General features: G+C 36.3%; 1 protein-coding gene and 1 long non-coding RNA gene across 3 annotated transcripts in view; one reads left to right on the top strand and one right to left on the bottom strand.

The window, feature by feature from the left end:
• The window catches only part of LOC139129847 (uncharacterized), a 21,085-nt gene extending 12,228 nt beyond the window's left edge, over window positions 1–8,857 (top strand). The window contains exon 6 of the mRNA XM_070695525.1: window positions 6,199–8,857. Coding sequence (XP_070551626.1) covers window positions 6,199–6,488 — 290 coding nt within the window. The 3' untranslated portion in view covers window positions 6,489–8,857. The remainder of the gene's footprint in view (window positions 1–6,198) is intronic.
• Window positions 1–15,770, bottom strand: part of LOC139129849 (uncharacterized) — a 77,203-nt gene that overhangs the window by 500 nt on the left and 60,933 nt on the right. The window contains exons 1-3 of one of the 2 annotated variants that reach the window (XR_011551701.1): window positions 8,178–8,286; window positions 4,054–4,144; window positions 1–1,916 (exon numbers count right to left, since the gene is read on the bottom strand). The exon at window positions 1–1,916 is cut by the window's left edge and continues 500 nt beyond it. This is a non-coding gene — a long non-coding RNA (uncharacterized lncRNA). Of the gene's footprint in view, window positions 1,917–4,053; window positions 4,145–8,177; window positions 8,287–15,770 lie in introns of those variants that run through there. The other variant, XR_011551700.1, reaches the window with a different exon arrangement.

The following is a 15,770-nucleotide window of genomic DNA, read 5'->3' on the forward strand; positions in this document are numbered from 1 at the left end:
CCTCTTTCCACCTAAAAATAATGTTTGAAACCATTTACCAAAAGGTAACATAATTTCTCCAAGTGTACATATACAAACTTTAACTGATCAGAATTATACTGACTCAAAATTTACATGAAATTTGAAAGTGATCTGAATATTTGCAATATTTTATAAATTATCAAAACTACATCCTCAGACCCTAACCCTAACAAAAAATTATGCATTAAATAAATATGTGTTGCAGTATATCTTCATAACAATCAGCGATTTTACAACATTAACACAGCATTGCTTGATGTGGTCTTGTTACATTTGTAATCAGCTACATGCTGTCAGTTACAGAACACACCACGGCTACTGATAATGCACACGAGGGAGAAACATTATTATACATTAAATCACCAAACTTTGCAATGTCAATGCCATCTGTTTCTTCTTCATTCCTGATGGATTATAATGTAGCTGGTGTTTGAATACATAGTATACTTTATTATTCATAAAATGTCATTTATTAAATGTTGGCAATTACTCAGTAGACAGTCACATCATTGTAATGGAATCACAACCTTAACAAGTGAGCATGACAGTTCATTATTAGATTCATACTAGTTCATGTTGTGTTTCCCTGCTGTGTTAATGTTGTAAAATCGCTGATACAATGCCTTGGACAATTAAGGTCTGCAGCTGGAAAGATTTGATCATAAATGTAAAGTGTGAGAGTGTACATAAGCCCTGATAAGCTTTGAGAAAATTAGTATTTTCTGATAATATCAGGCTAGTGATATTTATTCATGTATGCAGAGGATTTACTCAGAAATAAACTTTGACCTAGTAAGACATGCATGCATGCATGCATGTATGCATGTATGTATGTATGTGTGTATGTATATATGTATGTAAGAAAGTAGGGAAAAACTCAACTTGCAAATAGTGAAACTAGGAAAAAAGAAATGTACTGTTATGGCAGTCCAACTGAAATATGTTAACTTTGAAATTACACAGTCATTACACAGGATCAGAGTCCTGTACCAGGCCCATCATTTCTACATCCTAAATGTTAATAAATGCATTCATTTTCTTCACTTTCTATGATTCTTCAAAGTTGTGCCCACCACCATCACTTTCTAATCAGTTTCAAATTGTGGCAACTGTCATCCATTCTTTAGTAAAGTTATCAATACTGCCCTCAGTGTCCATTAGAATTTCAACTGCAGATTGATCATCAAAGGTTAATGAGAATATATATCAGAATCACTATTACTTTCAAATTGTGGCAGCAGTTATTCATTCTGTTGTCCCCATCATCAACACTGCCCTCACAGTTCAAGTAGAATTTCAACTGCAGATTCATCATAACAAGTTAATCAGAATATCCATCACAGTCACCATCAGTTTCTATACTGGCAGCTGTCATTCATTCTGTGGTTACTATCATCAATACTGCCCTCAAAGTTCATAAGAATTTCAACTGCGGATTCATCAAAACAAGTTAATCACAATACCCATCACAGTCGCCATCAGTTTCTATACTGGCATCTGTCATTCATTCTGTGGTTACTATCATCAATACTGCCCTCAAAGTTCATAAGAATTTCAACTGCCGATTCATCAAAACAAGTTAATCAGAATATCCATCACCATCAGGTTTTCAATCTGTGACAGCTGTCATTCATTCTGTGGTCAGCATCATCAATACTGCCCTCACAGTTCAAGTAGAATTTGAACCCTACATTCATCATTACAAGTTAATCAGAATATCCATCACCATCAGTTTCAAACTGTGACAGCTGTCATTCCTTCTGTAGTCAGCATCATCAATACTGCCCTCACAGTTCAAGTAGAATTTCAACTGCATATTCATCATTACAAGTATGACTGTGAAAGATTATCTCACTGGAGTCATCTTCACTGTTCTCCAATCAGTCCTTATCACTCTGAAAGATATTAATAAAATGTGGTTTAATTAAATTGTTCATGATGTATTACATAGTACATATATAGTTTTACAGTACATAGTTTTATGAAAGTAGAATTTTAATCTCTCAGCAGTACAACTAGTGTCAATATTTCTAACTGTAGCATGTATGTGACATAAATACCTTCATTATTTACTTCTCTGCATTATAGATGATATTAACATGACTGTAATGGCATGCATACAATACACATACTGATAACAGTAGTAAAGTCTCCATCCGTTGCAGAGTGCTGCAATCTCTGTAATTATTCATGGTATGCCATTGATAAAGACTCGAATACCAACACAAGGAACAGAAGACAGACAAGATTCTACACTGACAATTGCCAAATAAGACTTTAAAGGCCCTCTAGCTGTAACTCTTACAAATTTTTAAACACAAAATATCTTTCTATTCTCTCCTGGTTTTCTCTGAATTCTACCATCTGAATGGAAATGGGCTTTTAATGCATTAGGATACCAATTCTTTGTGAAACATTTCACAAGTAAATTCACATTTTACGTTCATTTTGATTTCCTGCCATTTTCAAAAATTGGTATTATTACAAAGGAAACAGAACATGCAATGGCACAGTTAAAAACATTCACCCCTATGTATCACATTGGACTACTCTGTGCACTTTATGTGAAGATTTCAGTGCAGATATACACAGGATCACCGATATTTGCTTTTCCGCATGGGGCTGCAATTGAATGTTTGGGCAAACACGTAATCACAGTGTAATCTTTATCTTGTTCAAAATTGCGTATACAGTCCACGAGGGTAGTTAATAATAAGTGCATACACAAACCTATGTACATTCTGACAAACTGATTTAAGCTTGAAAGTAAAGTCATAAAGATAATGCTGAAAGATACAGCTAGTGGGGGTTTAATGTTGCAGTAGTGCTTCACTGTCATAATCTCTGGTCGTTGTAATATAAATGTGCACATACACATACAAGCTTTTCAGTTGTCATTATTTTTTCAAAGAAAGAGGAGAAAACCTCTTTCATTTTCATTGTACTTTGACAATATCACAATGAACACTTCAAAACTTAAAAGCATGTCAGGCAAGCATTTAAAAAAAAATATATTCTAAGATCAAAAAATTGACAAACTTGATTACACCGACATACTCCCTTTTGATCAACATACCAAATATGAGAGCTATCAAATACTTTTTAAAAATTGGTGAAGATTTTTTGGCTGAGGGTTGATCATTTGATTACTTGGGGTGGGGCTGGAGGATTATAGGATAATTTTTTTACGGGCAACATATATAGGGAAAAAAATGCGCCTCCCCAGCAGACATGGAAAAAAAATTACTTAAAGACTGTCTGAAAAAATGTTTCCATGTACCCTGAGAGAGTAGACTGTGTCTATCTTCAGCAGTCTCTGGAGCTGCCACCGTTGGCAGTTATTTATGGCCAAGCTTTCATAGAATCATCTGCTGTATAGGATATATGGCATGGATGACCAGAAACCCGTGTAAGCACGGATATGTACTGGTATTCTGTTAAAATGCATTCCTGCTAACTTACTTAAACAAAAATTATGTTTATTCGTACTTCAGGAAAAGGTAAAAAGGTTAGACTTTGTTAGTTTAAAAACTTCCATATAAAGGGGAAGGCCTAAATGCCTGGATCTTGCATGAGTTGTTGTTGACATTGGCTGTTTATGTGATTTAAGTCCAGTGATTTTCCATTGAAATTTGTGCACAGTAAGTCAATTTGCACAGAGATGAAGCTGATAAAAAAGCTGCACCTTCAACAATTTACTATAAACGTTTTATAAGACAGCAAATTTCTTGGAATGCGTTGTATCTGAAAACCAAAGATGAAAGTTCATACCATCAGAAAATAATTTTCTGCATTTTTTGATATTCAGATTCTGGAAAGCTGAGCTATCCTTAAATTATCACAATTGTTGTTACAAAAGCCAGTAGCTTGAATTTTGTTTTGCGAAACTAATTTAGAATAAAATACTCAAAAATTTAATTGACAACTGATGCAGGTTGTCCCCAAATTGCAAAATTTGCAAAATGTCCCCAAAAGTATATGGTAGTGGGACACAGTGTCCCCTGGTTTAAAATTCCTGGCTGCAACACTTACCTTGTATGGTACCTTGGGGAATGCTAGTTGAGTACATACATATGCAGTGATACAGGCTTGGTAGACAAGTTGAATATTGTGTTTCAGCATGCTGTTGGGAGATATCAAGAAACTTCAGTTGATACATTGAATAAAAATATTCCAAAATAATCATCATTTGCAGTTTTTGTCCGCTGTTACAAGGTCTACTTTGGTTTTCTCATAAAATTTCAATGCATTCAAATATTTTGGATTTTTTCAAAATACAAGTCATGAAATACTGCCAAAAATCCAAGAATGTGATTGATTGTTATCACCATTAGCAATTGGCTGACATAACAATGTTATTCAATTTTTCAATGCATTTCTTACAAAACTCTAGAATCTGAAAAAATAAAAGTAAATATTTCACGGTACCAAAATATTTTCACACATCCCCTTTATCCTAGAGAAATTTTTCAAATCCCCCTCTCTACTACGGTACCCTAAAAATTTGAGATCCCAAAATTCTCCCATCCCCTCACAATTATTTGTGAATGTACCATAGCCTTATGGTAATTAGTAACTACCACAGAAATGAAATAGACAAGGAAACAATCGCAACGAACATAAAGATACGTGAATTTGCAGAATATTACAAACAATTTTCAAAATATCGCCTAATTACTGTATATTCATCCATTATGCAAATTAATAATTATCAGAGAGATATTATTCACATGATGATGAAATGTGATGGCACAGCTAAAGCTTCAGTAACAATTCAACAAATTATGCAAATTGATAATATTTATGAGAAAAAATTAACAAGACAAAATGCCTTGACACTGCCAAGATATCTGCAGCATTTCCAGAAAATTGTACCATATAATAGCAAAGCATTGTTGAGATACAGCCTAATTACCTAAATTCATTAATTATGCAAAAAAACTAATTACCACAGAGATAAAATACACTGCACAAAAGGCAATGACTCTGCTATGACTTCAGAAACAATTCCACAAAACTGTACCATACTACACCAAACCAATACTGAGTTACAGCCTAATTACTTAATTTCATTAATTATGCAAATTAATAATTACCAAAGATATCACATTCCCTGGACCAAATGCAATGACACTGCCATGACTTCAGAAACAGTTCAATGAAATTGTGGCACATTATAACAATCCATTACAGAGATACAGCCTAATTACCTAAATTCATTAATTATGCAAATTAATAATTAACACAGAGATAAAATTCACTGGACAAAACACAATGACACTGCCATGGCATCAGTGACAATACCACAAACTTGTAGCATATTACACCAATCCATTACAGAGATACAGCCTAATTACATAAATTCATTAATTATGCAAATAACTAATTGCCACAGAGATAAAATTCACTGGACAAAACACAATGACACTGCCATGGCATCAGTGACAATTCCACAAACTTGTAGCATATTACACCAATCCATTACAGAGATACAGCCTAATTACATAAATTCATTAATTATGCAAATTACTAATTACCACAGAGATAAAATTCACTGGACAAAACACAATGACACTGCCATGACTTCAGAAACAATTCCATAACATTGAACTTGAAGCACATTACCACAATCCATTACAGAGATACAGCCTAATTACCTAAATTCATTAATTATGCAAATTGCTAATTACCACAGCGATAAAATTCACTGGACAAAAGACAATGACATTGCCATCACTTCAGTGACAATTCCACAAAGTTGTGGCAAAAGACACCAATCCTTTATTGAGATACAGCCTAATTACCTAAATTCATTAACTATGCAAATTCATTAGTTATGCAAATTACTTGATCAGAGCAATTTTAATTATTGCCAAAATTTTCTTATGATAAGAATGTCAAAACTATAACTGTCATTACTTCATTGAACAACTTACTACTAACATTTACAAACAGCTAAAAAATACAATAACAAGCCTGAAAGATTTGTTTGTGGGTGAAATATAATTAATTATGTAAATGAGTACAATTTTCACCATTTTAATTTTTCAATTGCTAGGAATTTTTCAAGAAATTGTCACCTTCATGTCAAAAAACCATGTTTCAATGGCAGTACTATTGTTTTATCAGCTGATGACCTTTGACCTACATTTGCAAATTGTTTCCTTACACCTATAGGTACACCACTGTCCAACACTGTCAGGGTTTTATTGTCGAAAGATGGCAAGAAATCATCAGGAGAAGTCTTTAGACCATATGGATTAACAATAAACCAGAATGGACATGTAGTTGTCTGTGACTATGGACGTAGTGAACCTGGCAGTGTGAAGACAGTAACAGCAGACACTGCACAGATTCTAACATCTGTCACAGTTCATGGCTTACCTCACAATTTCACACCAAGAGACACAAAAATGGCAGACAATGGTGACTATACACAGCGGATATCTGCAACCAATGCATTGTAGTGAGTGATGCAAAGAGTGAAGTGAAACAAATAATAGCAAGGGGTAAACTGAAATACCCCACTGGTGTATTTGTTGATAAAGACAGAAATGTTTTCATAGCAGACTACGAGGCAGACTGTGTAATCAAATGTAATGGAGATGGGGACATTATTTCAAGTCAACAACTCAGTCAGCCCAGGTCTCTGACCATGAATAGCAAATATCAACTCATAGTGTCATGTAATGGTGATGTAAATTGTATCTATGTTTTGGACAGTAATCTTGAAATATTGAATCAATTTGGAAGTGATCACTTAGTGGTTCCACGTGGAGTTACAGTTGACAATGCAGACAATATTTATGTGGCAGATGCTAGAGAGATAGTGAAATTTGATAGACAGGGTGAATACCAGGAAACTGTAACTGTAGATGGATACCCTCGGTACATTGCAGTGTTTACAGACGGTAGAATAGTTTATTCAGATTGGGATGATTTCACTGTCAAGGTCATTTACAAGTAAGAAATCTGAGAAGACAGTCAATGCAAATATTGCACAGCGAATACAGCTGTACAACTGAACAACATGCAAACACATCACCACCATAACTGACACAATTTTCCTGATTTTATCATCAAAACTCAATATTTGTCAGCCAAGTTTGGGTTAGAATTTCTCGTTATGATGTCAGGAAATGACTCCAAGTGGAATTGAAACCCTTGGATGAAATTTTGTAATTTTTTCAGAGTGAATTTTGTTGTAAAATGTGAAGAAATTGTAATCTTTTTTGTTTTGATGCCATGAACAATGTCAATAATTTCATTTTTCTCAGAAACTATTCACAATTTCCTAGTCATGTTGGGGTTAGAATTTCTCATCTTGATGTAAGGAATCCAATAATGTAAAAATTAAAGTCATTGGTTGAAATTTTGTATTATTTTCAGAGTCAACTTTTTGCAAAATATGAAGAAATTGTGATCAGGTTTGATTTGATGCAATTGTTTTGACACAGAGAATACAAATAATTTCATTTTTCTGAGAAATGTTCATAATTTCCTGGCCATGTTGGGGTTAGAATTTTACGTCTTGATGTGAGGAATTCGAAAATTATAAAATTGAAGACATCAGTTGATATTTTGTAATTTTTTCAGATTGATTTCTGAAAACTGCAGAGAAATTGTGACCATGTTTGATTTGATGCAATTGTTTGACTTCAAGAAGACAAATGATTTCATTTTTCTGAGACATGTTCACGTTTTCCTAGCCATGTTGGGGTTAGAATTTTACGTCTTAATGTCAGGAATTTGAAAATCGTAATATTAAAGTCATCGGTTGAAATTTCCGTGTATTTTTATAAAGAGTTATGTTGATATTTCTGCAGAATGTCCTGTGTTGACATGATTTCCATTCAACATTCAATCAAATTTCATCATGATTTCTAGATTTCTGAGTTAATGTCCAGATTTTCCTGGTCATGTTAGGGTTAGAATTTCACGTCTTGATGTATTTAAGGTGGTAGAGTGGAAATCAAAGTGATCAGTTGAAATTTTCATATTTTTTACAGAATATACATTTGTTAATTCTGTACAGCATTGCAATGACAGTTGTATTCACTGTAAACATTCATCAAAGCATCGCTGTGAAATCTTCTCATATTTGTTTCGATTTCAAGAAAGAAACTCATCAGATCTTACCTGAACAATGTACGTACCTTGTGCTATTCATCCTGGTCAGGATAATTCTTTCCGATTTCTTGTAACATCCTCAGATTTATAAAATTCCAGGAGTAAATCCACACAAGACTTCAGCTGGCAACCTGTCAGCTGTTTAGAGAGCGAGCGAACGCTTTACTCATTAGATAACTTCAACCGTAGAAAGTAGTGCTAGACAAAACCTCGCCGCTCACTCAAATATGGAAATATAAGAAACCCTTGATGTAATGATTTAGAAACTTATAAAAGATTCCATGACCTTTGTAATTGATCCCACTTTTTAAAAATGCCTGTTTTTATGAGGTGTACAACCGGCCGGCTCACATTACTGTAAAACTCTTACGCCGGTACATTTGCCATTGATAGGTGGCGCTATTGCAATCTCTGCCGTCAGGCTGGCTGTCAGGCTGGTAAAGTTGGCTGTTGGCTTCAGCGCAGTATAAGGAATATATTAGCATTTGTAATTGAATGTATTTCAGAGAGTTTTGACAGTTTTATCGCGATTTAAAATGTACTCTGAAAAAAGCGTATATTAAGACATTTTATTGGATTGAAGACTTTTTCGGGTTTTATTTCAATTTACGTTAAGTTTTCCTTGTACGCTTGCCCAGTATTGTGTAGAACAGCAAGCTATTTCGTTGTTTAGAACACAGTGTAATATGTGCATGCAAGATTATCACTTGCTGATTCATTTAAGAAGTAACATCTATTTTATCACGTGTATATACGCGATACAGCATAGCTGCACGTTTATACATTAACTTTGCTATAGTGTTAAATATAGAAGTATTGAAGACTTTGATGGTTTTTTGGTTTATTCTGTTTCTTTCTCACCAGTTACTAATATACGTCATGCCATTTTAACACTCTTTCTTGTCACTCTATTATAGATATAGGTATTTTTAGACTCATGATGTTTTGTGGGATTAGTTTAATCAACTGTACAACGTATTCAGAATTATCCCAATCTAACGACTCTTTCGAAGAAAGTGTTTTATTTCAAAATGTTTGACTTATATTATATATATATATATATATATATATATATATATATATATATATATATATATATATATATATATATATATATATATATATATATATATATATTAATTTCTAGGCTGTTAGCTTATATATTCCTAATCCAACCTTCATCGAAGTTACAATCGTAAATGATTTGATCAGGCGTTTCTGAATATTGTATTTTATTCTCTTTTGTACTGTATTTTAATCATGGTAATACGTATATGTTTTCACCGAAATATTTTTTTGTGGTTTATATATCTCACAAGTCAAACGCAATTTTCTATTTCACATTATCACTCGAGGCTTCAGAATTCAGTTAGGAATTTAAACACATCCAAAACGTAGCCGTCAGTCAGGTTTTTATGATCGTCAGATATTTCAGAGCTGTATCTTCTTGAAAACGATGTACTGTTGTAACTTTCTGGATTTAAACTTATTTTGGTGCTTCTTAAGAAAACCAAGTCGTGTATCAGATTTTCAGATCGGCCATCAATACACACAGAAACATTTTACTTCGTGTCAGTTATGATAGTTATCCAATTTTCTTTCCTGTTAGGGGATTGATGGCGTTTTTTAACACTATTGTACACTTTAGCAAACATACCCGGTATTTAATTTCTTTAGTGAACTTCCCATTGGTGTCTCGCATTTTTAACCCTTTCAACAAATCTTGTTTCTCGTTACATGTTTCACGTGACGTTGAATGAATATTACTGCTCACCGTGCACAGACTTGACAAGTTTCTGTGTGATGTGTTTCATTATCAACAGAAGTATGTTTTGAAAACGCTATTTTTTTTCCTAGTAAACAGCGCTATTTTATACGCATTTTTATACACATTTGTACTTTTAAGTCCGTTAGCAGCTCATAAAGATTTGTTTGTCGAATTCAAACTTGAAGTAATAAAAGATTGAAACAAAATCACTTTATTGTCAATGTGCTTGTTGCTTGGTGTTCGTCATGATACATATATATCAATGTATCTTGTTCTTCTATAAATGTATATGTTGCCATGGTAACATTCTTCAATCACCAAATAAAGGTATTCATCAGTCAGAAGGATTCATGATTTTATGACGAGGAGAGATATGTGAGAGTCGCATAAGTTGCTTCAATGACTCGTGTCAGGAAGAGAACTTATTAACCTTTAAAAACCGTGGTTGGAGATTAAAATCTACGTACTGATTTTGTTAGATCTGCATATCTAAGTCGTATGCAATGATAAGGCCCATCTCATAAGCAATACGTTTTCATGACAAAACTAACAATATTCGTCAATGGTCGACGAACAAAATTTTTAAATGATTATCAAGTAATTGAATTGTTCCCTAAGAAGGTTGCATGAACATATCCCTCTTTAATATAGTTTTGAAAACGATGTGTCGCTGACTTGACAGATGGGTGTATTTCTTTCAGTCACGGTCCCCTCTCAAGTAGAGGGACTGCAATTCAGACAGTTTACTCTCTGTCAAAAGGTAAGAGGTTCAGGGGCCGCCGATGAATGGAAACCCACAAAAACTTTCCCAAGACACTTTTAAGCAAAATCGCGGCTAATCAAAATTCAACAGAATTTCCACAATCTTCATCATATAAGTATATGTAATTCCCTGCAGACGAGACGTGTGATCGTCGATGTGAAAAGCGGGTGTAACGGAGATCGAGTGCGCCCTCATCGGTGAATTCAAATTTATATAACATATAGTCCGTGAACTCGATCGGTGCATGCGGAGTCGTTTAACCAGTATATATCGCATTATGTCATATCGGCTGAGACATAATCTTGAAATGTGCGTAAAGAAAGAAAGAATCGTTAATTCCGGAGCAAACTTAGAAGTTCTTTTCAAATAAACATTCTTCCACGTTTTTATCGCATTGACAACCCATGGGGTCGTGAGATGATTGCTACTACAGAGAGTGTTGGGTTCTTCGGTCATCTGTTTCTGGAACCTTAGCATATCCTTCGAATTGGTGAAATATTGGCTTCCATTGACGAGGCATTTCATACCTCACCTCTTCTTAGTCCAGGCAGTACTTTTTCGGCCTTATAACTTCTCACTGTGATGAAAAGCACTGGACACAAAACAAATCTATGAAAATACATTCCAACTTTTGGCCATACAAATTTTGACGTGGGCGCTATCCGGTTCAGGCCCCGAGAACCGGATAGTGCCCACGTCTATGAATATTCAGCGTGAACGAGGGCGATAAAACTACAAAGAATGTTTCGGATAAGGCTTGCAGGAACGCAAACAAATTATATCCTCTAAGTCCCAAATTCTACACTTGGCTCTTCTAAGTATTTCTCTGCACTCCCACCTGGTCAGTCCACAAGGATTGGATTTTTCGATAGTTGAGAACGACGACACCAAACGATGAGTCCTTGTCCATTTAGTTGAAACGGATACTAGCAAAAAGTGCATGTTCTGTTGGAAAATACCAAAGTCACCATATTTGGTCGAAAATGAAAAGAAATGCGTTGCGACACACGATAATTTCACAGTCCCTCAAACCACGGCCATACATGAACGCGCTATGTCCGTACGCTCTAAGCTGACATTGAATGGTGTGCATTACACGTCAGCGACGAGTGCTGCGCTTGCGATCGTGTCGATCGGTACGACGGTATGACAAGAATCAATGGTCCAGTTCAAGTGACTTGAATGACTATATACAAAACTTTTTGATGTTTTCTGCTCTGTTATGGACAAGGGTCTGGCATTCACAGGTGCAGAACATTTCGGTCAAGGGGACATAACACTAAAACAAAACTGACCAACTTCGCCTTTTGTAAGCGCTAGCGTTCCCGGGACAATGATTCGTTCCGCCCGTACCGGGGCCCGTACCTCGATCCCAGCTTTGTACTTAGCCGGGAGTTAACTGTTTTTATCTTTTATCTAATGTAAGCCTAGTGTAGCCATGTGAGATATATATATGGTCCAATTTCGATATGTTGTAGTCTAATTTTGATATGCTGACTTTTTTACTATATCAAATCACAGACAAACAGAAAACTCAACTCACTGCTAACATTGCCGGTCAACTTCAAGAATCATGTCTCAATTTTCTCAATTCTCTTCCAATAAACCCGAGACAATTTTACTGACAGTATTACACTGTCACAAACTAGTCTGTTATGATGGACTGTGTATACACTAAAGTTTTCGATTTCATAAACCAGAATTCAGATCTCTCCGTTCAAGAGACGAAGACGGTTTCTCTTACAACTCAACCAACAAGACTCAAATTATGATGATCGTTCTTTCTCTTATGTCGCTGAAGCAAGCAGCCATAGCTCTCGTACGTTGCGACGGAATAACTCTTTTTCCATTGCATGACTTGGGGTTTTCCCGTTGCAATCCATATTCGTCCGGGAAAACGAGAGCTACGACTGCACAGATGAATAGACTTTCTAGTCATATTCGGTCAGCATCAAGTACTGAAGTTTTGAAATCTTGACTAATGACCTGCTTCTCTGAGAAAGCATAGTCATGCGACAAGCGCCAGTGAAAATTTTCTTTATGCTTTGTCTGGAAAACTTTGGTGATTTTGCTCAGCTCACTTCTGACGTTGCATTAGTTGCGTTTAGGACCCAATAAACAAAATGTTACACTTGATGGGGGTGTCCGTGATAAGTGGAACGGCGTTTCTGTCCAATCACTGGCCATGCTTAGTTCAGGCGTCAAATTTAAAATTCGTTGTTATCAGTGCGTACATATTGACCACACACCCACCAACTCATTAAGCTGGCAAAAGCTCTCGCAGAAATTTGTATGGGAAAAAGTTGTCATGTAAAACAGCAGCCAAAGTAACATTTTACGCACTTTTACTCATTTGAACCGTACCTTTTGTCCGGTATCACCCCAATGTATGATAGTTAAATAAATACGTCACGACAATTACTCACTATTCACTGTGTTCAAGGGAGCTGTTTTGTTGCATGTGTTAGTGCATGGAGGTAGTAGAGAAGGAGTCACAACTGAGATAATTACGTTTATTACTATTGTTCACCATTGGTTTAATCCATTTATGTCCATTGTTTAACACCCCTTTCCCGCCATGTGCGTTGCCGACGGTACCTTCGCAACCGAACCGAGTGAAATTAACGGGTTTGCTAATGCGACTCAGTTTCTCCACAGTGTCATAACGCCTGCGCAAAGACTGTATTTGCGTAGCTTGGGTCAAGTGCGTCATGGTAGCGTAAGAAACGACACGTTCCGTCCACGAAAAGTGAAGTTACAAGGAATTTAAGTTTTCATTCTCAAAATCTGGGTAATTTAACGTCGTTTTTTATATACTTTACATTCGATCGCAGGAACCTTTCCATGTTAGAATGGAAGTTCTGATCACGAACTTTTCAATCATGTACTGAGTATGGTGTGGCGGACTGCAGCACTGCCGTGAGCGTGGGTTAAACTTGTAGCGTTTCCCGGGTGTTTAATGACGCGACGCGACGCCAGCGACGCCATAGGCGACGCTGCGACGCTTTGTTTCAATGCATCGTACGTGTTGTTTTTATATCGCGACCATTCATTAAAGTCATGGACGTAGCAGTTAAAAGCTATGCTTTCTTATTTAACCTTATCATTAATGCCAGTACAACATGATAAAACACGGCAAGAACCAAGAACTGGATTTGGGAAAAAGTTGGCGTGTTAACAATGCTGCTCTACGATGTATGGCATTTTTTTTGTAATCGCAAGCTATCATCATTTCAACTCAGTCTTCGCGCCTTTGCAGATACAAAAGCTCCCTTCCTCAATTATCTGTTCCTCGACCTCTTTAACATCGTGTACATCAAAATCAGTGGAACGACTCGAACTTCCCGACGCGACGCTTGGACACGTGACGCCATGTTTGAAGATCTGTCAACTGCCGAGGGACGGCCGAAACACCCGAACGACCCCGAACGAACTTAATCTTGTTTCCTAAATCCGAGAAAACGCGTTCGCAAGTCCCGTTGGTGCTAATGGAGTAGTTAGTAAGGCAAACAGCGGCAAAACACATGGTCCCTTTGATCTCCGCCTAGTTGTGACTCCTTCTCTACTACCTCCATGGTTAGTGTGTACTACAGTTTCTATAGGTGTACTTCCCACGGCGTTCTAAAATACCCAGTACAGAGCTTATTTACATTGACTGAATATCTATGTCCTGCATTAGAGTGTGTTTTGTCATCAAATTTTACGCGGTCATAGTACTGCCTCGGCAGACTCTCTAAAGCAGTCAATTTACTGTCCACTCAGCTCTGCACCAAGCCCAGTAACATTAGCTATCAAGCCACGTGACACAAAGTATTACAATTTAGTGAACTGAATTGTTACTGTACCTGTTTGATCACCGACAACAATTTACGAGATTTCCCGACTCGGAAATACATGAAGTCGGTCATCACACCATCTTTCAGGCAGATGATAATACCAAAGCTCACACTGCGCTGTCTTCTAGCGTCGTAGATGGTATTTGAAAGAAGCTGTTTTCAGCAGCGACGTACGTAAGGCGAGTAAATGACGAATCATGGAATGGGATCCTCTTCTGATAAAATTCAGCTAATTTCTCTGTAACGCTGCTTATTGAGATTTGGTAGAAAATAATAAATATCAAGACAAGGTAACTCAAGAAAGAATGCAAACATATGTTTTATACCGTGGCCGAAAACGACACACACCCTCTTCAGTTTGTAATTGCGTCGTTCTGTTTGAGCTGCGTCGTTCTGTTTGGACCTGCGCTCTTCAGTTTGTAATTGCGTCGTTCTGTTTGAGCTGCGTCCAGTGGCGACGCACATAGTCGGAACGCACCAAATCGAACTTCTCTACGTGGGGGGTATGGAACGAAAAAATTCAAATTTATATCGCTGCATTCTGCAATTGAAACCACGGAGATTTTCGCGTAGGGTCTGTCTACCCGTGTTCCGTGTGCCGTAAAAACTAAATACTATGGAAGATATCAACGTAACCTATAGGGTGGAACAGACGTTTGACACAAAATTGTCCATTTTGTGAAAAAATATGGTGAAAAACAAAGTCGTCGCGTGCGTTCCTACCCTCAAAATTACTCACACCGCCCTAAATTTTAGCGTTTTACTCCGTCACCTTGTCGTCCCCAACTTAGATTTGGCCAGTGATCGATAGCGCAGATACTAAGTTTTGAGACTACGTATTCGGTTTTTGTATTAAAGCCGTGAGACGGAAATGTTAACTTAAAATGTGTCCAAAACACCATCGACCATGACCTAGCGAGTAAATAAAGCCGCCCCCTACCGATGACCTTTGCCATCTGTTTCGTTTTTTTAGAATTTCATTTTTCATCATATTGCCTTTTTGTTCAGAAATCATGCTTCGTATCCATTATGTAACTTGTTATAAATGATTTTTTCCTTTCTTTTAACAAAGTAAGCATACGTCTGATCATTGTAACACAACCTACATCCTTTTTTTAAGGAAAAGGTGTTTTGTTTTAAGGCACATTAGCTGTATTTTAGGATGATTTTCAAATATGATTTCCAATCAAAAGTGACTAAAGCCAAAGTTCTTCCCAAAATGTGATAAAAAAGTTTCCAAATTTGGTGAAGA

Source organism: Ptychodera flava, chromosome 3 (genome assembly GCF_041260155.1).
Source record: "Ptychodera flava strain L36383 chromosome 3, AS_Pfla_20210202, whole genome shotgun sequence".
NCBI lineage: Eukaryota > Metazoa > Hemichordata > Enteropneusta > Ptychoderidae > Ptychodera > Ptychodera flava.